At 44.7% G+C, this 25,569-nt stretch overlaps 1 protein-coding gene across 1 annotated transcript; it reads left to right on the top strand.

Moving 5' to 3' along the window:
- The first annotated feature begins 18,631 nt into the window (after window positions 1-18,631).
- LOC139581781 (uncharacterized) lies at window positions 18,632-23,654 on the top strand. The gene is made up of 2 exons (XM_071411939.1): window positions 18,632-20,004; window positions 20,181-23,654. Exons 1-2 carry the CDS (start codon window positions 18,647-18,649, stop codon window positions 20,182-20,184), a joined length of 1,362 nt encoding a protein of 453 aa, XP_071268040.1. The 5' UTR covers window positions 18,632-18,646; the 3' UTR covers window positions 20,185-23,654.
- The last annotated feature ends 1,915 nt before the right edge of the window (window positions 23,655-25,569 follow it).

Raw genomic sequence — 25,569 nt, 5'->3', positions numbered from 1 at the left:
GGTTAAGACCCAGAAAGAGATTGAAAGGAATAATTTTCCCTGACAGATACATTTAGTTTAGCAGCGTAGAGACGGCCATGGGTGGCGATGTCCCTTTTTTAGCAGGAAGAAATGCAGAGAGATTCATTGAGATAACAGGAAAGCAGTTACACACACACGCTTGCACACACACAATAACACACCAGCACACACACACACACACACACACACACACACACACACACACACACACACACACACACACACACACACACACACACACACACACACACACACACACACACACACACACACACACACACAGACAGAGAGCAATGGTATTAAACCCTTCAACAATGTGCTAAAGGAACACAGCAGATATCACACCGAGATGCTAAAGGAACACAACAGATATCACACCGAGATGCTAAAGGAACACAACAGATATCACACCGAGATGCTAAAGGAACACAACAGATATCACACCGAGATGCTAAAGGAACACAACAGATATCACACCGAGATGCTAAAGGAACACAGCAGATATCACACCGAGATGCTAAAGGAACACAACAGATATCACACCGAGATGCTAAAGGAACACAACAGATATCACACCGAGATGCTAAAGGAACACAACAGATATCACACCGCGATGCTAAAGGAACACAACAGATATCACACCGAGATGCTAAAGGAACACAACAGATATCACACCGAGATGCTAAAGGAACACAACAGATATCACACCGAGATGCTAAAGGAACACAACAGATATCACACCGAGATGCTAAAGGAACACAACAGATATCACACCGAGATGCTAAAGGAACACAACAGATATCACACCGAGATGCTAAAGGAACACAACAGATATCACACCGAGATGCTAACGGAACACAACGGATATCACACCGAGATGCTAAAGGAACACAACGGATATCACACCGAGATGCTAAAGGAACACAACAGATATCACACCGAGATGCTAAAGGAACACAACAGATATCACACCGCGATGCTAAAGGAACACAACAGATATCACACCGAGATGCTAAAGGAACACAACAGATATCACACCGAGATGCTAAAGGAACACAACAGATATCACACCGCGATGCTAAAGGAACACAACAGATATCACACCGAGATGCTAAAGGAACACAACAGATATCACACCGAGATACAGGGCTTTAAGAAAGTTTTAACATCCCTCAACTTTGTCCACATTTTGTTGTGTTCCAGCCTGAATTTAAAATGGATTAAATTTAGATTTTGTGTCACTGGCCTACACACAGTATCCCATCATTTCAAATTGGATTCATGTTTTTGGAAATGTTTACAAATTACTTTATTTTTTATTTGTTACAATTGCTAGGACCCATTTCTCAATACAAAGGTCACTTTTTCAAAACTCTTCACACAGTTCTCCTCACCAACTTTCAGCTTGGCACAGCAGTTCATTTCACCACCAAAATGTGCTAAAACTACCAAAACACTTCATACACGTCTCAAATCAACTCAAAAAACACGTCTCAAATCAACTCTTCCATAACACTAGCAACGGTTGTCACCCAACAAGCACACGTTGTCATAAAACAACGACATAAACACGAACAACAGGTAGCATTACACAATGTTGTCTTCTGTAAAACGTCTTTACAAAACAAGACTGACACCTCTCTACTGTTTACAATTCACTGCAGTGTATGTGACAGGAATGAATCAGACAAGATGCAATATGCTTCAATATGTTTTATGTCATTTTTTGGCATTGAGTGATTCCAAAAATACAAGAAAGTGTATATATACCATCTACCGATACAGATACAGTAGCAATGCTAGTCAACCCTGTCTACTGCATTTGGCCACAGGTTCTCATCCACATCACATATTTTGTCATCTTGTGCAATACACCTAGGAAATAATATTTTGGCATGCCTGGTCCATCCCTGGCAATCTTCTGCAGATATGTCCAGGCATCCAGCATTCATTGCGTCCAGGAGGGACATTTGATCATGTGGATGGTGGTCATAAATAATTCCTCTATGGGGTTGAGGAACGGAGAGTAAGGTGGGAGGAAAAGTGACACCATCCTGGGATGGACTGCATACTGCTCTGTGACTGCACGGGAGTGGTGAAATGCCACATTGTCCCATATAATTACAAACGTTGGCCGATTTCGCCTGTTGGCACCCCTCTGGCCCGGGACATCCACTGTGGCCCGTTTCCCAATCACATTCCTTCCTCGCCGCCGTGTTTTGGCCAAGTTGAAACCAGCCTCGTCCACAAAGATGAATATGTGGGGTGTTTGCCTGGCTTCAATCTCCATGACTCTCTAAAATAAATCCACAAGGCAACATAAGGTTATTACGATAGTTTACATTATACCTAAAAACATGCCATTGTGTACCTCTACCCTGTTTGGTTCTGTTCAAAACCAGTTCTGTGTTTTATAGTCCTCTTACCTGGACGTATTAGTTCCTGAGTTGCTTGACTCGTTCAGAGTTCCTCTCAAAGGGGACAGTGTACAACTGCTTCATCCTGACTTGATGATGTTTCAGGACTCTAGAAATAGTTGTTATGCTTACATTGTGAATATTTCCAAATGTAATGTTGTCAACCAAAACTCTGTCCTGAATCTCTGTGAGTTGTATGCCATTGTTTCTGATGATGATATAAACGATTTCAGTTTCCTGCACAGCAGTGAAAATCCTACCTCTCCCGCCTGTGGGAGGTAACCGTTGGGTCCTAAGCAGAAATACAAAAACAATTACACACAAGTGGGTTTGGAGGCTTTGCTCAATTTACTTCTGTAATGTGCAGTTCAGTCAGATCTTATCTGTTGTTTTGCCGGACATTTCTCACAATAGAAGCCACTGTTGAGCGTTGCAGATTTGGCTGCACTCTCAGACCATCCTCTCTCATTGATAGATCATGATTTATTACATGATCATCTGAGACTACAGCTCCTGATCTTCCTCTCAGTCTTCTTCCAACACGCATACGTACTCCTTCCCTCTCCCAGCCACTCTTCTTCCTCTGTCAGCCACTTCTCTCTCTCTCTGGCTGGGTCCATGTTTACATCACAGTACAGCATTATTCCTAAGATGTCCCCTTTTGTAAAGATGGTAAAGAAATTGAAAGACTAACACCTAGGTAGGTGTTCAGCTACAACGGGAATCAGCTGTGGTTGGTCTAATTGTTTTGATTGTATTTCATTGTTTAGATTTGGAATATATTTCAATATGGTATTCACTGTAGAAATGTAGCTAATTTCTGTCTCATTAAATGTTGTGTTATGTTAGGTTTTCAACTTAAGTTTAACAGTTTTGAAAAGAGTATGTTAACATGTTCCAAATTGGCCTGTAGGTACATAGAGTTTTGGTGGTGGTTGTGTCTGAGTGAGAAAATAATTCATAAAATTTTAAAGATGTAGTCATTGAATGCATTTTGTTCCAAAGCAATTAAAATGATCCAAAGTTTAGCCCACATAGACTGCTGTTGTGCTCACTGTGTGAAGAGTTTTGAAAAAGTGACCTAAGTATTGACAAATGGGTCCTAGCGATTGTAAAATACTGTAACACAAAATCCAAAGCTGAAATGTCTTGAGTCAATAAGTATTTGTTACGGCAAGCCTAAACAATTTCATGGGTAATACATGTGCTTAACAAATCACATAATATGTTGCATGGACTGCAATAATAGTGTTTTACATGATTTTTGAATGACTACTTCAGCTCTGTAACCTAAACATATCTGTAAGGTCCCTCAGTCAAGCAGTGCATTTCATTCACAGATTCAACCACAAAGACCAGGAAGGTTTCCAAATGCCTTGCAAAGAAAGGCCCCTTTTGGTAAATGGATTTAAAAAAAAGCTGACATTGAATATCCCTTTGAGCACGATGAATTACACTTTGGATGGTGTATCAATACACCCAGTCAATAGAAAGATACAGGCTTCCTTCCTAACTCAGTTGCCGGAGAGGAAGGAAACCACTCAGGGATTTCACCATGAGGCCAATGGTGACTTTTTAAACAGTTACAGAGTGGCTGTGATAGGAGAACATTGAGTATAGATCAACACTGTAGTTACTCCACAATACTAACCTAATTGACAGAGTGAAAGGAAGGAAGCCATTACAGAATGCAAATATTCCAAAACATGCCTTCACTTTGCTACAAGGCACTAAAGTAATAATGCAAAACAATGTGGCAAAGTAATTCACTTTTTGTCCTGAATACAATGTGTTATTTTTGGGGCAAATCCAAAACAACACATTACTGAATACCACTCCAAATTTTCAAGCATAGTTTTGGTTGCATCATGTTATGGGTATGCTTGTAATCGTTAAAGGACTGGGGAGTTTTTCAGGACAAAAAAATAAACAGAATAGAGTTTAAGCACTGACAAAATCCTAGAGGAAAACTTGGTTCAGTCTGGTTTCCACCAGACACTGGGAGATAAATTCACCCTTTCAGCAGGACAATGACCTAAAACACATGGCCAAATCTACACTGGAGTTGATTACCAACAAGACAGTTAATATTCCTGAGTAGCCGAGTTAGTTTCAGCTTAAATATACTTGAAAATCTATGGAAAGACCTGAAAATGGTTGTCTAGCAATGACCAACAACCAATTTGACAGATTTTTCACATAGTTGACTCGGGGATTCGAACCATCGAACTTTCAGTTACCTGCCCAATGCCCTTAACCACTAGTCTACCTGCTAACTGCCTGTTGCCCAATCAATAAGCATATCGTTGGGAAAGTGCTCGTAAGTAAGCGTTTTGCGGTAAAGTCTACACCTGTTGTATTTTTCACAAAAATACGATTTGATATTTTTTATGGTACCATACACCTCACACTGCTGGTGAAGCATATTGACCAAATTATCCCGGGTTTTGCAACAGCATCACTGTAAACCATTAAGACTGTGTTTGGAAACAAAGTGTGATTTAATACATGTCATCAGCATTAAAAGATCCCCAAAGCGCCACTTGCATGTGGACCACTTTACTTCATTTTTTACTGGCCACTCTCTGCTTTTCATCATTTCAGCATTGTGGAGTTAGCTAATCACTGGCTTTGAGCATTGTGGAGTTAGCCAGCCACTGGCTTTAAGCATTGTGGGGTTAGCCAGCCACTGGCTTTAAGCATTGTGGGGTTAGTCAGTCACTGGCTTTAAGCATTGTGGGGTTAGTCAGTCACTGGCTTTAAGCATTGTGGGGTTAGTCAGTCACTGGCTTTAAGCATTGTGGGGTTAGTCAGTCACTGGCTTTAATCATTGTGGGGTTAGTCAGTCACTGGCTTTAATCATTGTGGGGTTAGTCAGTCACTGGCTTTAATCATTGTGGGGTTAGTCAGTCACTGGCTTTAAGCATTGTGGGGTTAGTCAGTCACTGGTTTTAAGCATTGTGGGGTTAGTCAGTCACTGGCTTTAAGCATTGTGGGGTTAGCCAGCCACTGGCTTTAAGCATTGTGGGGTTAGTCAGTCACTGGCTTTAAGCATTGTGGGGTTAGTCAGTCACTGGCTTTAAGCATTGTGGGGTTAGTCAGTCACTGGCTTTAAGCATTGTGGGGTTAGTCAGTCACTGGCTTTAATCATTGTGGGGTTAGTCAGTCACTGGCTTTAATCATTGTGGGGTTAGTCAGTCACTGGCTTTAATCATTGTGGGGTTAGTCAGTCACTGGCTTTAAGCATTGTGGGGTTAGTCAGTCACTGGTTTTAAGCATTGTGGGGTTAGTCAGTCACTGGCTTTAATCATTGTGGGGTTAGTCAGTCACTGGCTTTAATCATTGTGGGGTTAGTCAGTCACTGGCTTTAATCATTGTGGGGTTAGTCAGTCACTGGCTTTAATCATTGTGGGGTTAGCCAGCCACTGGCTTTAAGCATTGTGGGGTTAGCCAGTCACTGGCTTTAAGCATTGTGGGGTTAGCCATCCGCTGGCTTTGAGCATTGTGGTGTTAATTGGTGGCTTTGAGCATTGTTAGGTTAATTGGTGGATTTGAGCATTGTGGGCTAAATTGGTGGCTTTGAGCATTGTGGGGTTAGCCAGTCACTGGCTTTGATCATTGTGGGGTTAGCCAGTCACTGGCTTTAAGCATTGTGGGGTTAGCCAGTCACTGGGTTTGAGCATTGTGGGGTTAGCCAGTCACTGGCTTTAAGCATTGTGGGGTTAGCCAGTCACTGGCTTTAAGCATTGTGGGGTTAGCCAGTCACTGGCTTTAAGCATTGTGGGGTTAGTCAGTTAATAGCTTTAAGCATTGTGGGGTTAGTCAGTCGCTAGCTCAGCAACAGAGGCTGAATGGAACCATTATGTCCTCTGGAGCCTCCAGTCAGGTTGAAAGGTTAAGCTATCTCTCCAATTGGTTTCTTGATTCAAGAGAACATTCTGCATAATGAATATTATGCAAAAACATTTACATGTATTGTAGAGAGTGAGGGGGAGCCTCCCATGGGCCAGACTGCAGTGTCTCTGTCTGTCTGTTCATCTGTCCGGCTCTCCTTTGATCATGAAAGGACTATTAATTAAGAAAAACCTTTCAACACTTCAGGAACTGACCTTTTCTTACAATTTTCACCTAAAATGACATACCCAAATCTAACTGCCTGTAACTCAGGCCCTGAAGCAAGGATATGCATATTCTTGGTACCATTTGAAAGGAAACACTTTGAGAGTTGTGAAATGTGAAAGGAATGTAGGAGAATATAACACAATAGATCTGGTAGAAGATAATACAAAGATAAAACTAACCGTTCTTTTGTACTTTTTTGTGCCATCATCTTTGAAAGGCAAGAGAAATGCCATCATGTATTATTCCAGCCCAGGTGAAGTTTACCTTTTGGACACTAGATTGCAGCAGTGTATGTGCAAAGTTTTAGACTGATCCAATGAACCATTTAATTTCTGTCAAACATTTTGTATCAACTGCCCTATTGTGCCTAATAGACTGCCCTGTGCGCTCTCCTCAAACAATAGCATGGCATTCTTTCACTGTAATAGCTACTGTAAATTGGACAGTGCAGATAGATTAACAAGAATTTAAGCTTTCTGCCAATATCAGATATGCCTATGTCCTGGGAAATTGTCTGTACGTACAACCTCATGCTAATCGCATTAGCCTACGTTAGCTCAACCGTCCTGTGGAAGGGATGTAACGGATGTGAAATGGCTAGCTAGTTAGCGGGTACGCGCTACTAGCGTTTCAATCAGTTACGTCACTTGCTCTGAAACCTAGAAGTAGTGTTGCACCTTGCTCTGCAAGGGCCGCGGCTTTTGTGGAGCGATGGGTAACGACGCTTCGTGGGTGACTGTTGTTGATGTGTTCAGAGGGTCCCTAGTTCGCGCCCGTGTCGGGGCGAGGGGACGTACTAAAGTTATACTGTTACAGGGACACCGATCCCGAAGAAGTTTTAAGATCTGAGGTCCAACTGTTCTGTCTTTCCAGGATATGTGTGTGTGTGTGTGTGTGTGTGTGTGTGTGTGTGTGTGTGTTCTCTCCAGGGATTATTAATCTCCCAAGAATTTTGCAACAGAGTTTAGTCGCCATGCTATCATAGGTGCTAACAAATTCCACAAGGTTCTTTGTTGTACTGCAACACACAACAGCCACTACAGACAGGCTCCTAATTACGTCTGAAAAGACAGACAGTTCCTAACTAGGGCTACAAAGACAGACAGGCTCCTAACTAGGGCTACAAAGACAGACAGGCTCCTAACTAGGGATACAAAGACAGACAGGCTCCTAACTAGGGCTACAAAGACAGACAGGCTCCTAACTAGGGATACAAAGACAGACAGGGCTACAGGCCCTTCATTTTTTTATATTTTGGATCAGAGTACAGACTGTGTATCCGATATTGTAACAACAAATGTTTTTAATTAATAACTGAAATGATGGTTATTGAAGTGGTCTGTGTTAATTTGGTTCTTATGGTATTGAAATAATAATAATAAATAGTTATTTTTTTTCATTGGCAAACAGCTATTTAAAGGGGTAGTTCACCCAAATTTTCAAAAATGTCATATTGGTTTTCTTTACCCTGTAAGCAGTCTATGGCAGTCTTGTACCAAGGAAGCTAGAGTGGAAACCGGTCGCATTCCGCTTCGCTCCTCAGGTAGTATCACATTTTCACATTCTCATTTCATTTCATTACATTACAGGTTTGATTTGTTTAATCTTAGCTAGCTACTTAGCCGTCTTTGTATCAAAGATAATTGCGTAGCTAGCCAGCTATTCTTCGTTCTTTTAACGTAACTTTTAACGTAACGTAGTCAACACTGCTACCTAGCCAGCTAGCCACCGAACAGCAACACTGTAGTAACTATTACATTCAACGGAACGACTCGATTAGTGTAGTGTTAGCTAGCTACATAGTTGTCTTTGCTGTCTTTGTTTCTAAGATAACTGCGTAGTTTAGACTAATTCGGTTAGCTAGCCAGCTATTTTTCGTCCTTTTAACGTAACGTAACGTAGTCAACACTGCTCGCTAGCCAGCTAGCCACCGAATAGCAACACTGTAGAAACTATTACATTCAACGGATCAACGGAACGATTGATTAGTGTAGTGTTAGCTAGCTACATAGTTGTCTTTGCTGTCCTTGTATCTAAGACAATTGTGTAGTTTATACTAATTAACGAGCCAGTTACCGAGGTTACATAGCTAGCTACCGAGGTTACCTAGCCAGCGACACTCTCAAACAAAGTCAACAACGCAGCCACTGCTAGCTAGCCCACTTCCGCAGTACTGTATCATTTTAATAATTTTGGTCAATAAGATTTCTGCAACGCAAGCTTAACTTTCTGAACATTCGAGACGTGTAGTTCACTTGTCATTCCAATCTCCTTTGCATTAGCGTAGCCTCTTCTGTAGCCTGTCAACTATGTGTCTGTCTATCCCTGTTCTCTCCTCTCTGCACAGACCATACAAACGCTTCACACCGCGTGGCCGCGGCCACCCTAACCTGGTGGTCCCAGCGCGCACCACCCACGTGGAGTCCCAGGTCTCCGGCAGCCTCTGGAACTGCCGATCTGCGGCCAACAAGGCAGAGTTCATCTCAGCCTATGCTTCCCTCCAGTCCCTCGACTTCTTGGCACTGACGGAAACATGGATCACCACAGATAACACTGCTACTCCTACTGCTCTCTCCTCGTCTGCCCACGTGTTCTCGCACACCCCGAGAGCTTCTGGTCAGCGGGGTGGCGGCACCGGGATCCTCATCTCTCCCAAGTGGTCTTTCTCCCTTTCTCCCCTTACCCATCTGTCTATCGCCTCCTTTGAATTCCATGCTGTCACAGTTACCAGCCCTTTCAAGCTTAACATCCTTATCATTTATCGCCCTCCAGGTTCCCTTGGAGAGTTCATCAATGAGCTTGATGCCCTGATAAGCTCCTTTCCTGAGGACGGCTCACCTCTCACAGTTCTGGGTGACTTTAACCTCCCCACGTCTACCTTTGACTCATTCCTCTCTGCCTCCTTCTTTCCACTCCTCTCCTCTTTTGACCTCACCCTCTCACCTTCCCCCCCTACTCACAAGGCAGGCAATACGCTTGACCTCATCTTTACTAGATGCTGTTCTTCCACTAACCTCATTGCAACTCCCCTCCAAGTCTCCGACCACTACCTTGTATCCTTTTCCCTCTCGCTCTCATCCATCACTTCCCACACTGCCCCTACTCGGATGGTATCGCGCCGTCCCAACCTTCGCTCTCTCTCCCCCGCTACTCTCTCCTCTTCCATCCTATCATCTCTTCCCTCGGCTCAAACCTTCTCCAACCTATCTCCTGATTCTGCCTCCTCAACCCTCCTCTCCTCCCTTTCTGCATCCTTTGACTCTCTATGTCCCCTATCCTCCAGGCCGGCTCGGTCCTCCCCTCCTGCTCCGTGGCTCGACGACTCATTGCGAGCTCACAGAACAGGGCTCCGGGCAGCCGAGCGGAAATGGAGGAAAACTCGCCTCCCTGCGGACCTGGCATCCTTTCACTCCCTCCTCTCTACATTTTCCTCTTCTGTCTCTGCTGCTAAAGCCACTTTCTACCACTCTAAATTCCAAGCATCTGCCTCTAACCCTAGGAAGCTCTTTGCCACCTTCTCCTCCCTCCTGAATCCTCCTCCCCCTCCTCCCCCCTCCTCCCTCTCTGCAGATGACTTCGTCAACCATTTTGAAAAGAAGGTCGACGACATCCGATCCTCGTTTGCTAAGTCAAACGACACCGCTGGTTCTGCTCACACTGCCCTACCCTGTGCTCTGACCTCTTTCTCCCCTCTCTCTCCAGATGAAATCTCGCGTCTTGCGACGGCCGGCCGCCCAACAACCTGCCCGCTTGACCCTATCCCCTCCTCTCTTCTCCAGACCATTTCCGGAGACCTTCTCCCTTACCTCACCTCGCTCATCAACTCATCCTTGACCGCTGGCTACGTCCCTTCCGTCTTCAAGAGAGCGAGAGTTGCACCCCTGCTGAAAAAACCTACACTCGATCCCTCCGATGTCAACAACTACAGACCAGTATCCCTTCTTTCTTTTCTCTCCAAAACTCTCGAACGTGCCGTCCTTGGCCAGCTCTCCCGCTATCTCTCTCAGAATGACCTTCTTGATCCAAATCAGTCAGGTTTCAAGACTAGTCATTCAACTGAGACTGCTCTTCTCTGTATCACGGAGGCGCTCCGCACTGCTAAAGCTAACTCTCTCTCCTCTGCTCTCATCCTCCTAGACCTATCGGCTGCCTTCGATACTGTGAACCATCAGATCCTCCTCTCCACCCTCTCCGAGTTGGGCATCTCCGGCGCGGCCCACGCTTGGATTGCGTCCTACCTGACAGGTCGCTCCTACCAGGTGGCGTGGCGAGAATCTGTCTCCTCACCACGTGCTCTCACCACTGGTGTCCCCCAGGGCTCTGTTCTAGGCCCTCTCCTATTCTCGCTATACACCAAGTCACTTGGCTCTGTCATAACCTCACATGGTCTCTCCTATCATTGCTATGCAGACGACACACAATTAATCTTCTCCTTTCCCCCTTCTGATGACCAGGTGGCGAATCGCATCTCTGCATGTCTGGCAGACATATCAGTGTGGATGACGGACCACCACCTCAAGCTGAACCTCGGCAAGACGGAGCTGCTCTTCCTCCCGGGGAAGGACTGCCCGTTCCATGATCTCGCCATCACGGTTGACAACTCCATTGTGTCCTCCTCCCAGAGCGCTAAGAACCTTGGCGTGATCCTGGACAACACCCTGTCGTTCTCAACTAACATCAAGGCGGTGGCCCGTTCCTGTAGGTTCATGCTCTACAACATCCGCAGAGTACGACCCTGCCTCACACAGGAAGCGGCGCAGGTCCTAATCCAGGCACTTGTCATCTCCCGTCTGGATTACTGCAACTCGCTGTTGGCTGGGCTCCCTGCCTGTGCCATTAAACCCCTACAACTCATCCAGAACGCCGCAGCCCGTCTGGTGTTCAACCTTCCCAAGTTCTCTCACGTCACCCCGCTCCTCCGCTCTCTCCACTGGCTTCCAGTTGAAGCTCGCATCCGCTACAAGACCATGGTGCTTGCCTACGGAGCTGTGAGGGGAACGGCACCTCAGTACCTTCAGGCTCTGATCAGGCCCTACACCCAAACAAGGGCACTGCGTTCATCCACCTCTGGCCTGCTCGCCTCCCTACCACTGAGGAAGTACAGTTCCCGCTCAGCCCAGTCAAAACTGTTCGCTGCTCTGGCACCCCAATGGTGGAACAAACTCCCTCACGACGCCAGGACAGCGGAGTCAATCACCACCTTCCGGAGACACCTGAAACCCCACCTCTTCAAGGAATACCTAGGATAGGATAAAGTAATCCTTCTGACCCCCCCCCCCCCTTAAAAGATTTAGATGCACTATTGTAAAGTGGTTGTTCCACTGGATGTCATAAGGTGAATGCACCAATTTGTAAGTCGCTCTGGATAAGAGCGTCTGCTAAATGACTTAAATGTAAATGTAAAAATGAAAGCAATTCATTCAACCAGTGTGTTAATTTGCAATTTTGGGTGAATTACTTTTTTTTTTTTTTACTTTGATAGAGATGTCTTTTAGAGCCTTGCCACAGGGAATATATTTATATAGTTATATATTTATATAGTATATATAAAACTACATGCAACATAAAGGTGGGAAGTAGCGTACACTAAATCTTCTATATCTGCTATAACACTTAGAAGTCAATGTTATCTATTCTCAAATAACTATTTATAACACGTCTTCTTTCTGGACTTGTACTAGGATGTGCGATCCCGCATTGAAGATTTCTATTATGTCAAAATAAATCCATCACGGGGGTGTTTTTGGACCATTGGAAATTAATGTTAAAAGTTACATTTATATTCCTTAAACTGAAGTAAAAAATGATGATTTCGCTTGCTTCCTGTTGATGGTCAAATGTCAAAACACAGTTTTAAGAGACCAAAACAGTAACTAATATGCAGAAACAGTTGGATGATATATTGAAAACCTAAAACATACAATGTATTATCTACACATATACGTGCAATAATAGTAATCATAATAACAATGACAAACTGGTTAGAGAACAACCTGCAGAGCACAGTCAGCGACATTTTTGTTGCATTTTGATACGGGGGACACCGAGACAGTCAGGGAAATGCAACACAGTTTTTTCAATCACTCATATCGATTATTACATTGAAATCAATTGCGAGATGGGGGGGGGGGGGGACGCGAGAGATGGGGCAGATGAGGTTGAATGATGTCCTGTTTTAAAGTAGCACTGCTCAATACAAAAACCACACAGAATCTGGGAGTAATGTTTAAAGAACATCACCTGTTAGAGGTCAATTTGTAGAAGCCAGCTAGCAACATTTTTAGGTGTTGCATTTTGATTCAAGTGGTTCGCCAAACGCGGTAGGTGTGAGTGCTGTTTAGAATAACACTATTTAACGTGCCACACGGAATCTTTGGAATAACCTTTACACGATTGGTTAGATGAAAACTTGTAGATAGCTGATATCTATGTTTTGGAATGATGGATGTTGATCGCGGGAGCCTGCTATCACGGGAAAATTGAACAAACCACTTTTTTTTCTGTTAGTTAACTTCAACGAATAACGAAGCGGCATAGTATATCACCAGCGACAACGGTCGGCTGCTATTTGAGTGATAGTTTGAGTGTAAAATACGTATATTGGTGTGTGGCCAGTGATTTTTATAGAGAGACTGCCCCGAATTTGCCACTTGAGATAATTAACTCAGCATTCTAAATCCCAGCGTGTGACACACTCAACAGCACAAAACCAAAGATAATGATCTGTTTTAAGCAATCGATCTTATGTCATTGTCATGACTATAAACGTTTAGACAAACGTCACCAATCTGAGGTAAAAAAAAAAAAGGATGTGTAAATCTACAAAATGGCGTGAAAATGCGAGCTTGTGTAAGGGAGTAGCAGTAACCCAAACTGTCCACATTATGGAATTTAGCTCAATATAAAATAATTTAATAGGGCAAAATAATTCAAGATGTCAATTTAGGATGATAGTTTATGTTGCCCAATCACAAACTATTGCACCAATGACATCTATCCCTCACTGTTTTAACAAATCAGAGAGTTTAAAAATGCTCTCAAAAACTATTTAACTGAGCAGTGTTAGACTAGAGCCTGCGCTATAGTGTCTCTGCAGCTAGCTGAACATTGAACTGTTTGTTACCTAACACAACCAAGACTTTGCCCCAGTTCTTATGAAGTATATGACTAAGCATTGAGTCATATTGGGTTGTCTCTCTCCCATTCTAAATCCCCCCCTGAAAAAGCCAGTCCTGGATTATTTTAAATTGGCGGGGGGGGGGGGGGGGACGACGACGACACCTAGAATGACTCAATGCTTAGTCACATACTTTATAAGAACTGGGGTAAAGTCTTGGTTTTCTTAGGTCCTGCTGTACAAATAGGTTGTGGCTAGCCAAGACTGACCTTCAATCTCAGTCCCTGAGATCCTTAGAAACTCGCTTTCATTAAGTAATATTAACTGATCTCACCAACAGAAGCCATAGATTACAGGCAGCATCCGCACCGAGCTAAAGGCTGGAGCTGCCACTTTCACGGAGCGGGACACTAATCCGAACGCCTCTAAGAAATCCTGCTATGCCGTCAGACGAACCGTCAAACAGGACTAACACTGAATACTACTACACTGGCTCTGACGCTCGTCAGATGTGGCAGGGCATGCTAACTATTGCGGACTACAAAGGGAACCACAGCCGCAAGCTTCCTAGTGACGTGAGCCTACCAGACGAGCTAAATGACTTTTATGCTCGCTTCGAGGAAAGCAACACAGAAGCATGCATGAGAGCACCAACTGTTCCGGACGACTATGTTATCACACTCTCCGTTGCCGATGTGAGCAAGACCTTTAAACAGGTCCAAATTCACAAGGCAGCGTTGCCAGACGGATTACCAGAATGTGTACTCAAAGCACGCGCGGACCAACTGGCAAGTGTCTTCACTGACATTTTCAACCTCTCCCTGACCGAGTCTGTAATACCAACATGTTTCAAGCTGACCACCATAGTCCCTGTGCCCAAGAAAGTGAAGGTAACATGCCAAAATGACTACCGCCCCAGAGCACTCCCATCGGTAGCCATGAAGTGCTTTGAAAGGCTGGTCATGGCTCACATCACCATTATCCCAGAAACCCTAGACCCACTCCAATTCGCATACCGCCCAAACAGATCCACAGATGACGCAATATCTATTGCACTCCACACTGCCCTTTCCCACCTGGACAAAAGGAACACCTATGTGAGAATGATGTTGACTACAGCTCAGTGATCAACACAATAGTGCCCACAAAGCTCATCACTAAGCTAGGAAACCTGGGACTAAACATCTCCCTCTGAAACTGGATCCTGGACATCCTGAGGGTCTGCCCCAATGTGGTGAGGGTAAGTAACAACACATATCCCACGCTAATCCTCAACACGGGGGCCCCTCAGGGGTGCGTGCTCAGTCCCCTCCTGTACTCCCTGTTCACCCACGACTGTGTGGCCAAGCACGACTCCAACACCATCATTAATTTTGCTAACGACACAACCGTGGTAGGCCTGATCACTGACAACGATGAGATATACTATAGGGAGGAGATCAGAGATCTGGATGTGTGGTGCCAGGAGAACAACCACTCCCCCAATGCGAGCAAGACAAATGAGCTGATCATGTACAGGAAAAGGAGGGCCGAACAGGCCCCCATTAACATCAACAGGGCTGTAGTGACTGGAGTCTTTGACAATTTTTGGGGTCTTCCTCTGACACCACATGGTATAGAGGTCCAGGATGGCAGGAAGCTTGGCCCCAGTGATGCCCCCCCCCCCCTTTGTGGTCGGAGGCCGAGCAGTTGCCATACCAGGCGGTGATGCAACCGCTCAGGATGTTCTCGATGGTGCAGCTGAATAACTTTTTGAGGATCTGGGCACCCATGCCAAATCTTTTCAGTCTCTTGAGGGGGAAAAGGTGCTGTAATGCCCTATTCACGACTGTTTTGGTGTGTTTGGACCATGATACTTTGTTGGTGATGTGAACAACAAGGAACTTGAAACTCTCGACCCTCACCCAAATCATAGAATGTTTTGCTACCCCATCTCAAGTGGTTCCGGAGCACCAAGTCAAAGTCCTAAAGTATCTTTAACAGCTTCTACCCCCAAGCCATAAGACTGCTGAACAATTCATCAAATGGCCACCCAGACTTTTTCATTTGATCACATATGTTTGGAGGAGTTAACGGGTTCCTTCTCTTTAGTAAAAAAAAAAAAGGAAGAGCACAAGCAAAGGAGGGAAGGAAGGAAGGAGGTAAGGAAGGAATGAAGGAAGAAGAAAATAACTGAAGGAAGGAAGAAAATAAGGGAAGAGGGAAGGAAGGAAAGGAAGGAAGGAAGCAAGGAAGGGAGGGGGGTAAAACGGATAGACATACATACAGACAGAATCAAGCGAGTAAGGAAAGGAATCTAGCTAAAGATGCGTTACCAGTGAGCAGGTGTCTCATCTCGTCGTTGAGAAAACATAATTACTGAGCTGAATTTAGAGGTTTTAATTACCATGTAAAGGACTGGGAGACACTCTGCTTTCTGTAGCTTCATCCCTGCTGTCTGATACAACGGCTTTGTCCCAAATGACATCCTATTCCCTATATTGTGTACTACTTTGGCATTAAAATGTATTTTAGAACCCCATTAGGTTCTGCCAAGGCAGCAGCTACTCTTCCTGGGGGTTTATTATGGATCCCCATTAGTTCCTGCCAAGGCAGCAGCTACTCTTCCTGGGGGTTTATTATGGATCCCCATTAGTTCCTGCCAAGGCAGCAGCTACTCTTCCTGGGGTTTATTATGGATCCTCATTAGTTCCTGCCAAGGCAGCAGCTACTCTTCCTGGGGTTTATTATGGATCCTCATTAGTTCCTGCCAAGGCAGCAGCTACTCTTCCTGGGGTTTATTATGGATCCTCATTAGTTCCTGCCAAGGCAGCAGCTACTCTTCCTGGGGTTTATTATGGATCCTCATTAGTTCCTGTCAAGGCAGCAGCTACTCCTCCTGGGGTTTATTATGGATCCTCATTAGTTCCTGCCAAGGCAGCAGCTACTCTTCCTGGGGTTTATTATGGATCCTCATTAGTTCCTACCAAGGCAGCACCTACTCTTCCTGGGGTCCATAAAAATGTAAGCAGTAATATACATACAGTATAATACAGTCTTTAAACATTAAAATACAGATTTCACCTAGGGCTCTGGTCTTACCATAGGGCTCTGGTCTTACCATAGGGCTCTGGTCTTACCATAGGGCTCTGGTCTTACCATAGGGCTCTGGTCTTACCATAGGGCCCTGGTCTTATCATAGGGCTCTGGTCTTACCATAGGGCTCTGGTCTTACCATAGGGCTCTGGTCTTACCATAGGGCTCTGGTCTTACCATTGGGCTCTGGTCTTACCATAGGGCTCTGGTCTTACCATAGGGCTCTGGTCTTACCATAGGGCTCTGGTCTTACCATAGGGCCCTGGTCTTACCATAGGGCTCTGGTCTTACCATAGGGCTCTGGTCTTACCATAGGGCTCTGGTCTTACCATAGGGCTCTGGTCTTACCATAGTGCTCTGGTAAATGTTGTGCACTATATACGGAGCGGGGTGAGATTTGGGACTCAATTTTAGGTAACAATTCAAGTATCCCCATTAAACGGCGAGGATACACCCCAATGTGGATTTATTGTTTTAAACCGTAATCTCGGGTTTAAAACTAATTCATAATTTTTTCAACGAATTCATAATTTCTTCCTGCTTTCAAAGAGAAGCCCTTAGTTTTAATTTTGCTGATCGCAATATGCATTATCTGTGTAATTATTCTCAGTGATTAGTGGAGGGTAATGAATAGAATGTCTGCATAGTACTAATGATTGTGTCCTTTAACAATGGCAAGATATCTCGTCCCTTGCTGAGAAACTCTGGCAGTGTCCCAAATGGGACACTATTCCCTATATAGTGCACTTACTTTGAATAGAGCCCTGTGTGTTCCCTATAGGCCCTGGTCAAAAGTAATGTACTGTAAACGGTATAAAAAAAGGTGCTTCCCATAAATACCCACCCTAACAAAACGGGTTCAATCTTTTTAAAATAATACAAAAGATGACTAGTTTCATTACTGTCCATTTTAGTCATTTAGCAGATGCTATTATCCAGAGCCACATACAAGAGCAATAAGGGTTAAGTGCCTTGCTCAATTCTGAGTGATTCTAACCAGCAACCTTTCAGTTACTGGCCCACCGGTATTAACTGCTATGCTACCTGCCACCTTTTTTTCCCCTCCTTGGAAACGGACTGGTTCCCCTTCTTTGTCTCCACATGGCTAGTCTGGACGCCCTGACATTTCACTTGGCCTGCATCTTGAATAGCATCCTACTCCCTATTTAGTGCACTACTTTTGACCGGAATGGCACCCCATTCCCTACATAGTGCTATGGGCTCTGGTCAAAAGTAGTGCACTATATAGGTAATCATTTGGGATGAATCCATAATAATTTGTATTTGAAAGGGAAACAGATGTATTTGCCCACACAAAAACCAAACCAGCAAAGAGTCTGTGGAGAGAGAGAGAGTCGTTGCCTACAAAGCTGTGGAGAGAGAGAGAGAGTCGTTGCCTACAAAGCTGTGGAGAGAGAGAGAGAGAGTCGTTCCCTGCAAAGCTGAGGAGAGAGAGAGAGAGAGAGTCGTTCCCTACAAAGCTGTGGAGAGAGAGAGAGAGAGAGTCGTTCCCTACAAAGCTGTGGAGAGAGAGAGAGAGAGAGAGAGAGAGAGAGAGAGAGAGAGAGAGAGAGAGAGAGAGAGAGAGAGAGTCGTTCCCTGCAAAGGTGAGGAGAGCGAGAGAGAGAGTCGTTCCCTACAAAGCTGTGGAGAGAGGGAGAGAGAGAAAGAGTCGTTCCCTACAAAGCTGAGGAGAGAGAGAGAGAGAGAGAGAGAGTCGTTCCCTGCAAAGCTGAGGAGAGAGAGAGAGAGAGTCGTTCCCTACAAAGCTGTGGAGAGAGAGAGAGAGAGAGAGAGAGAGAGAGAGAGAGAGAGAGAGGAGGAGGAGGAGAGCGACCAGGAGGAGGAGAGCGACCCCCTCAGTGCAGAGCAGGCTCAGGCCCTCCTCACCACCATGGCTGCCATGAGGGATGAGTTCACCAAACTGGAGGGGGAGGTGGTCCTGCTCAGGGAGAGCGTGAGCAAACAGCAACCAGACAACCACACCTTAGAGGAGCTCCTAACCAAGGTGAGGACAGAGCAGGACAGCAGCCTTGCAACACAGCTGAAAGAGGTTCAGCAAGAGAGAGACGGACTCAAGAGAGAGCTGGCTGATCTAACAAAGGAGGTGAGAGAGCTCCAAAAAGACAGGCAGAGCAGCAATAAGGAGCTGACCGCACTAAGAGAGGAGCTGCAGGAGAGAAAGAGAGCAGAGGACAGGCTGCAGGAGCAGATAGATCACCACCCTATGACCTGCCCTCACACAGCAGAGGAACCCAGCTCAACCAGCCAGACTTCCCCAGCCCTGGCTGCTGCATCCCTCCTCCCCAACCCACAGAACAGCCTCCCACTGACAGTGGCACCGACACAGACCAGCCACACCCCAGCTCCAACACCCACCAGCCCCCCCTCTGCCCCCCCCAGTCCAGAAGAAACACTGGCTGACATCGTCCTGTTAATGGACTCAAATGGGAAGTATGTTCAGGAGAAGAAACTTTTCCCTAGACACAAAACGAGAAAGGTGTGGTGCCCAACAACGCAGAGTGCCATGGAGCTGCTTGATAAGAACCATCTCGGGTCGCCAAGCCACATAATCATACACACCGGAAGCAACGACCTGCGTGCTCAGCAGGAGAGGGTGGCCACTTCACTACGGGGAGTGATTGAGAAGGCCTCCGCAATCTTCCCCAACACAAGAATCATAGTGTCAACCCTTCTACAGAGGAGGGACTTCCACCCTGCCACAATCCAAAGAATAAACGCCAGCCTATCCCGAGACTGTGCCCTGCGACCCAATGTACACCTGGCCCACCATCCCACCCTCGATCTGGACTGTCTCTATGACCATGTTCACCTGTACAGGGAGACAGTCCCCATCCTTGCCAAGACTCTCAAGGACGTCGCTTTAAACCGCAGCCCGACCTCTCCACCCAGGAACAGCAGAGCAATCTCCACCCTGCCGAGATCACCGAGACAACATCCCGGACCAGCACCCTGGACCCCCCAGCCACGACCACAGCACCACCAACCTCAATGCCCACCACAGCCAGCGCAGCACAGACCACCCCAGCCCAGCTTCAGAGCCACCCAGACGAGGCCTCCCACCCCCCTGCCCCCCACCGCAGACCCACACCTGGAGGAGCCACAGCCCAGCAGGCAGAGCTACGCACAGGCTGTGAGAGGAGCAACTGGCCCAGCCCCCACCAACCAAATGAGTGACATCAAACAAATGCTGAGTCTACTATGCTCACATGTGATGGGCCGAGGGTCATGGTAAGATGAGCACATGAACTCCACCATTCTCACACTACATCCACCCAAGTGGCATGACACAAATTCTATCTTAAATTATAAACAAATCACATTTGCAAAATAAGAGTTTACTTTAATTGAAAAGTCCTATTTTAATGGTTCTTCTTGGATTGTGAGTGTTTGTCTCATTTTGAAAGGTAAAGAAAAGAAAAGAAAAAAAGTGATGAAGTCTTTTTACGTTGCATGTTGGAATTTACAAGGATTGAAGTCCTCTGCTTTTGGGCTAAAGAGCAGAAACCCAGACTTCCTGAAAGAAATTGATGATGTTGATATTGTAGTACTACAGGAAACATGGTGCAGAGGTGATGTTTCCACTGGCTGTCCACTAGGTTATAGGGAGATAATCATACCATCCACTAAATTAAAAGGAATCAAACAGGGCAGAGACTCAGGGGGAATGCTAATATGGTATAAATCTGAACTAATTAATTCAATCGAATTGATCAAAACAGGAGAATTCTTTATCTGGTTAAAAATAAACAAGGAGGCTATCTTGACAGATAAAAACGTCTTCCTCTGTGCCACATACATTCCCCCCTCAGAGTCACCCTACTTCAATGAAGAGAGTTTCTCCATTCTAGAGGGGGAGATTAGTCACTTTCAGGCCCAAGGCAACGTACTGGTCTGTGGAGACCTGAATGCTAGAACAGCAGAAGAACAAGACACTATTAACAGTCATGGGGATAAACACCTACCAGGAAGCAACAACCTTTCCCTCCCCACATACCCCCACAGAAACAACTATGACAAAGTGAAAAACAAAAACGGAGTACAGCTCCTGAGGCTCTGTCGAACACTGGGTCTGTACATAGTCAATGGCAGGCTGAGAGGAGACTCTTTTGGTAGGTACACCTACAGCTCATCTCTTGGCAGCAGCACTGTAGACTACTTCCTCACCGACCTAAACCCAGAGTCTCTCAGAGCCTTCACAGTCAGCCCACTAACACCCCTCTCAGACCACAGTAAAATCACAGTGTATCTGAGAAGAGCAGAACCCAACCATGAAGCATCACGGCCCAATAAATTACATGGTACTAAACAAGCCTATAGATGGAGTGCAAACAGTACAGACATCTACCAAAAAGCAATTAGTAGCCAAAAAATACAATCTCTCCTGGACAACTTTTTAGCCTTAACGTTCTCCTTCAGCAATGAAGGTGTAAATTTGGCCGTTAGGAACATAAACTTTATATTTTACAAATTAGCCTCCTTGGCTAATCTAAAGAAGCATAAGAGCAAACCAAAAATAACAGATAATGAAAAATGGTTTGATAATGATTGCAAAAATCTAAGAAAGTCATTGAGAAATATATCTAATCAAAAACACAGAGAACCAGACAACAAAAATATACGCCTTCAATATGGGGAAACACTGAAGCAATACAAACGCACCCTAAGAACAAAAAAGGAACAGCACATTAGAAATCAGCTGGATGGAATTGAGGAATCCATAGAATCAAACCACTTCTGGGAGAATTGGAATAAATTAAACAAACCTCATCATGAGGAATTGGCTATCCAAAATGGGGATATGTGGAGAAATCACTTTGCAAACCTCTACAGCAATATAACAAAGAGCCCAGAACAAAAAGATATACAAGAAAAATTACAAATCCTTGAATTAGCAGTCAAAGACTATCAGAATCCTGTGGATACCCCAATTACAGAAGAAGAATTATTGGAAAAACTATGCAATCTCCAACCCAAAAAGGCCTGTGGTGCTGATGGTATTTTAAATGAAATGATCAAATATACAGACCACAAATTCAAATTGGCTATACTCAAACTCTTCAACATTATCCTCACTGCAGGTATTTTCCCCGATATTTGGAACCAGGGATTGATCACACCAATCTATAAAAATGGAGACAAATTTGACCCAAATAATTACAGAGGAATTTGCGTTAACAGCAACTTGGGGAAAATTCTCTGCAGTATTATAAATAGCAGACTACATCATTTCCTTGACGAACACAACGTCCTGAGCAGAAGCCAGATTGGATTTCTAAAAAATTATCGTACAACAGACCACATTTACACCCTCCACACTCTAATTGATAAACAAGTTAACCAAAACAAAGGCAAAATCTACTCGTGTTTTGTAGATTTCAAGAAAGCATTTGATTCAATTTGGCACGAAGGTCTTTTTTATAAACTAATAGAAAGTGGTATTGGAGGGAAAACATATGATTTTATTAAATCAATGTACACTAAAAACAAATGTGCGGTTAAAATTGGCAACAAGCAAACAGACTTCTTCTCTCAGGGGCGTGGAGTGAAACAGGGCTGCCCAATAAGTCCAACATTATTTAACATCTACATTAATGAATTGGCAAAAATATTAGAAGAATCGGCAGCACCTGGTATCACCCTACACAACACTGAAATCAAGTGTCTGCTGTACGCAGATGACCTGGTGCTGCTGTCTCCCACTAAAGAGGGGTTACAGCAGCACCTAGATCGTCTTCACAGGTTCTGTCAGACCTGGGCTCTGACCGTTAACCTAAAAAAAACAAATATAATGATATTCCAAAAAAGGTCGGGAAATAAGGATGACAAATATAAATTCTATTTGGACACAGTTCTATTAGAACACACCAAAAACTACACATATCTAGGACTAAATATCAGCAACACAGGTAGCTTTCACATGGCTGTGAATGAGCTGAGAGACAAAGCAAGAAGAGCATTCTATGCCATTAAAAGGAACATCAAAATTGAAATTCCAATTAGAATCTGGCTCAAAATTTTTCAATCAGTTATAGAACCAATTGCTCTATATGGTAGTGAAGTATGGGGTCCACTCTCTAATAATGAATTTACCAAATGGGACAAACATCCAATTGAAATATTGCATGCAGAGTTTTGCAAGACTGTTTTGCAAGTACAAAGAAAAACTCCAAATAACGCATGTAGGGCAGAATTGGGCCAATACCCCCTCCTCATTCGAATAGAAAAAAGAGCCATCAAATTTTACAACCATCTAAAAACAAGTGACCCCAAAACATTCCATCACACAGCTCTACAATGTCAAGAGATGAAACCAGAGAAGAGTCCCCTCAGCCAGCTAGTTCTGAGGCTCAGTTCACCAACCCAAACCAACCCCATAGAGCCTCGGGACAGCCCTCAGAAAATCTGGCCCAACCAAATCATCACAAAACAAAAAGAAAAATATATAACCTATTGGAAAGACACCACAAAAAATCAAAGTAAACTTCAATGCTATTTGTCTCTAAACAGACAGTACATGGTGGCAGACTATCTGACCACTGTGACTGATAGAAAACTGAGGAAAACATTGACTAGGTACAGACTCAGTGAGCACAGTCTGGCTATAGAGACCGGTCGTCACAGACAAACCTGGCTGCCCAGAGAGGACAGGCTGTGCTCACTCTGCTCCAGGGGAGAGGTAGAGACAGAAGTGCATTTCCTACTACACTGTGACAAATACTCAGACCTAAGAGCATATTTCTTTCCCAAAATTATAATTCAATACAAAGAATTTGAAACTATAAAAGATGAAGAAAAAATCAAATATTTATTGGGTGAAAAGCCAAAATGTGCAGTTTTGGCAGCCAAATATGTGTCCTCCTGCCACAACCTGAGGGACAGCCAGTTAAAAATGCAAAGTAATGTTGATAATATTTCCCATTTAGCTTAGTTTTGTTTTGTCTTTCATACCAGGTCATATGTCTTCTCCAGTCATGTTGACACTGGTCTACTACTGTTGCTTTAATGTATTGTTGTTCTGATTAATATTGTTGTTGTAGTTGCTGTTAATGGTAATCCCATGTCCACTACTACTATTATTATTGCTGTTGGTTCCACCATTTATTTATATATAAATATATATATATTTTGTATATATATACATATATATATTAGATTTTTATTTTTCGATATGTATACTTTGACAATGTAAGTAATAATGAACTTGCCATGTCAATAAAGTCAATTGAATTGAATTGAATTGAATTGAGAGAGTCGTTTCATACACAGCTGTGGAGAGAGAAAACATGCATTTGCTTTGTAATGGGAAGAGCAATTCCCAGAATGGGAGACGGTACAATACTCTGCTCTACAGCACAATGAACAACACAACACACAGACACATACTGTGGCGGTTTTGATGAACAACACAACACACAGACACATACTGTGGCGGTTTTGATGAACAACACAACACACAGACACATACTGTGGCGGTTTTGATGAACAACACAACACACAGACACATACTGTGGCGGTTTTGGCACCATGATCTTGGTAAATCAGGGTTTACACATACAAACACAAACCGCCAGTCTACGCGGAAGGTTAACACGGTAAAAAGATCAGGGCCCGGCAGTGTTCTTGATATAGACAACTCAAACAAAAGTAAATACGTCGTCACCAGGTGATGGTCCTTCACTCTCGGTCTTTTTGGGGTTCACTATGTGTTGAAATCTTCAGATCCTTTATTCCGGTAAACCTTCTTCTCCACCGTATGTTCAGTCTCCCCGGCCACCACCGCCACCGCCACCGCGGTCCATGGTTCCCATGGTTCCCATATGTTTCCAAGAGTCCACCTCTTCTGCACCTCCTGCAATCTTACAAATGCAATTAAAATACACTGAATAAAACCTATCTAGAAATATACAATCACGGTAAAAACGTTAATCTATGTTGTCTATTAAAATCTACTTACATGAAATAGTATTACATTCCATTTGGCACTGGTGAACCAACAGATTGATATGGTGTTCTGGACCAATAGACCTGTTCTGCTGCTGGACCAGTCGACCTGTTCTGCTGCTGGACCAGTCGACCTGTTCTGCTGCTGGACCAGTCGACCTGTTCTGCTGCTGGACCAGTCGACCTGTTCTGCTGCTGGACCAGTCGACCTGTTCTGCTGCTGGACCAGTCGACCTGTTCTGCTGCTGGACCAGTCGACCTGTTCTGCTGCTGGACCAGTCGACCTGTTCTGCTGCTGGACCAGTCGACCTGTTCTGCTGCTGGACCAGTCGACCTGTTCTGCTGCTGGACCAGTAGACCTGTTCTGCTGCTGGACCAGTCGACCTGTTCTGCTGCTGGACCAGTAGACCTGTTCTGCTGCTGGACCAGTCGACCTGTTCTGCTGCTGGACCAGTAGACATGTTCTGCTGCTGGACCAGTAGACCTGTTCTGCTGCTGGACCAGTCGACCTGTTCTGCTGCTGGACCAGTCGACCTGTTCTGCTGCTGGACCAGTCGACCTGTTCTGCTGCTGGACCAGTCGACCTGTTCTGCTGCTGGACCAGTCGACCTGTTCTGCTGCTGGACCAGTCGACCTGTTCTGCTGCTGGACCAGTCGACCTGTTCTGCTGCTGGACCAGTCGACCTGTTCTGCTGCTGGACCAGTCGACCTGTTCTGCTGCTGGACCAGTCGACCTGTTCTGCTGCTGGACCAGTCGACCTGTTCTGCTGCTGGACCAGTCGACCTGTTCTGCTGCTGGACCAGTCGACCTGTTCTGCTGCTGGACCAGTAGACCTGTTCTGCTGCTGGACC

This window comes from Salvelinus alpinus, chromosome 7, assembly GCF_045679555.1.
Source record: "Salvelinus alpinus chromosome 7, SLU_Salpinus.1, whole genome shotgun sequence".
In the NCBI taxonomy this organism is placed as follows: domain Eukaryota; kingdom Metazoa; phylum Chordata; class Actinopteri; order Salmoniformes; family Salmonidae; genus Salvelinus; species Salvelinus alpinus.
The sequence above is the reverse complement of the archived record's forward strand: the minus strand, read 5'-3'. Positions and strand labels throughout refer to the sequence as shown.

Bases quoted from the DNA above. Each gene is read 5' to 3' on its own strand.
- LOC139581781 (XM_071411939.1), top strand. From the start codon at position 18,647: ATGGCTGCCATGAGGGATGAGTTCACCAAACTGGAGGGGGAGGTGGTC.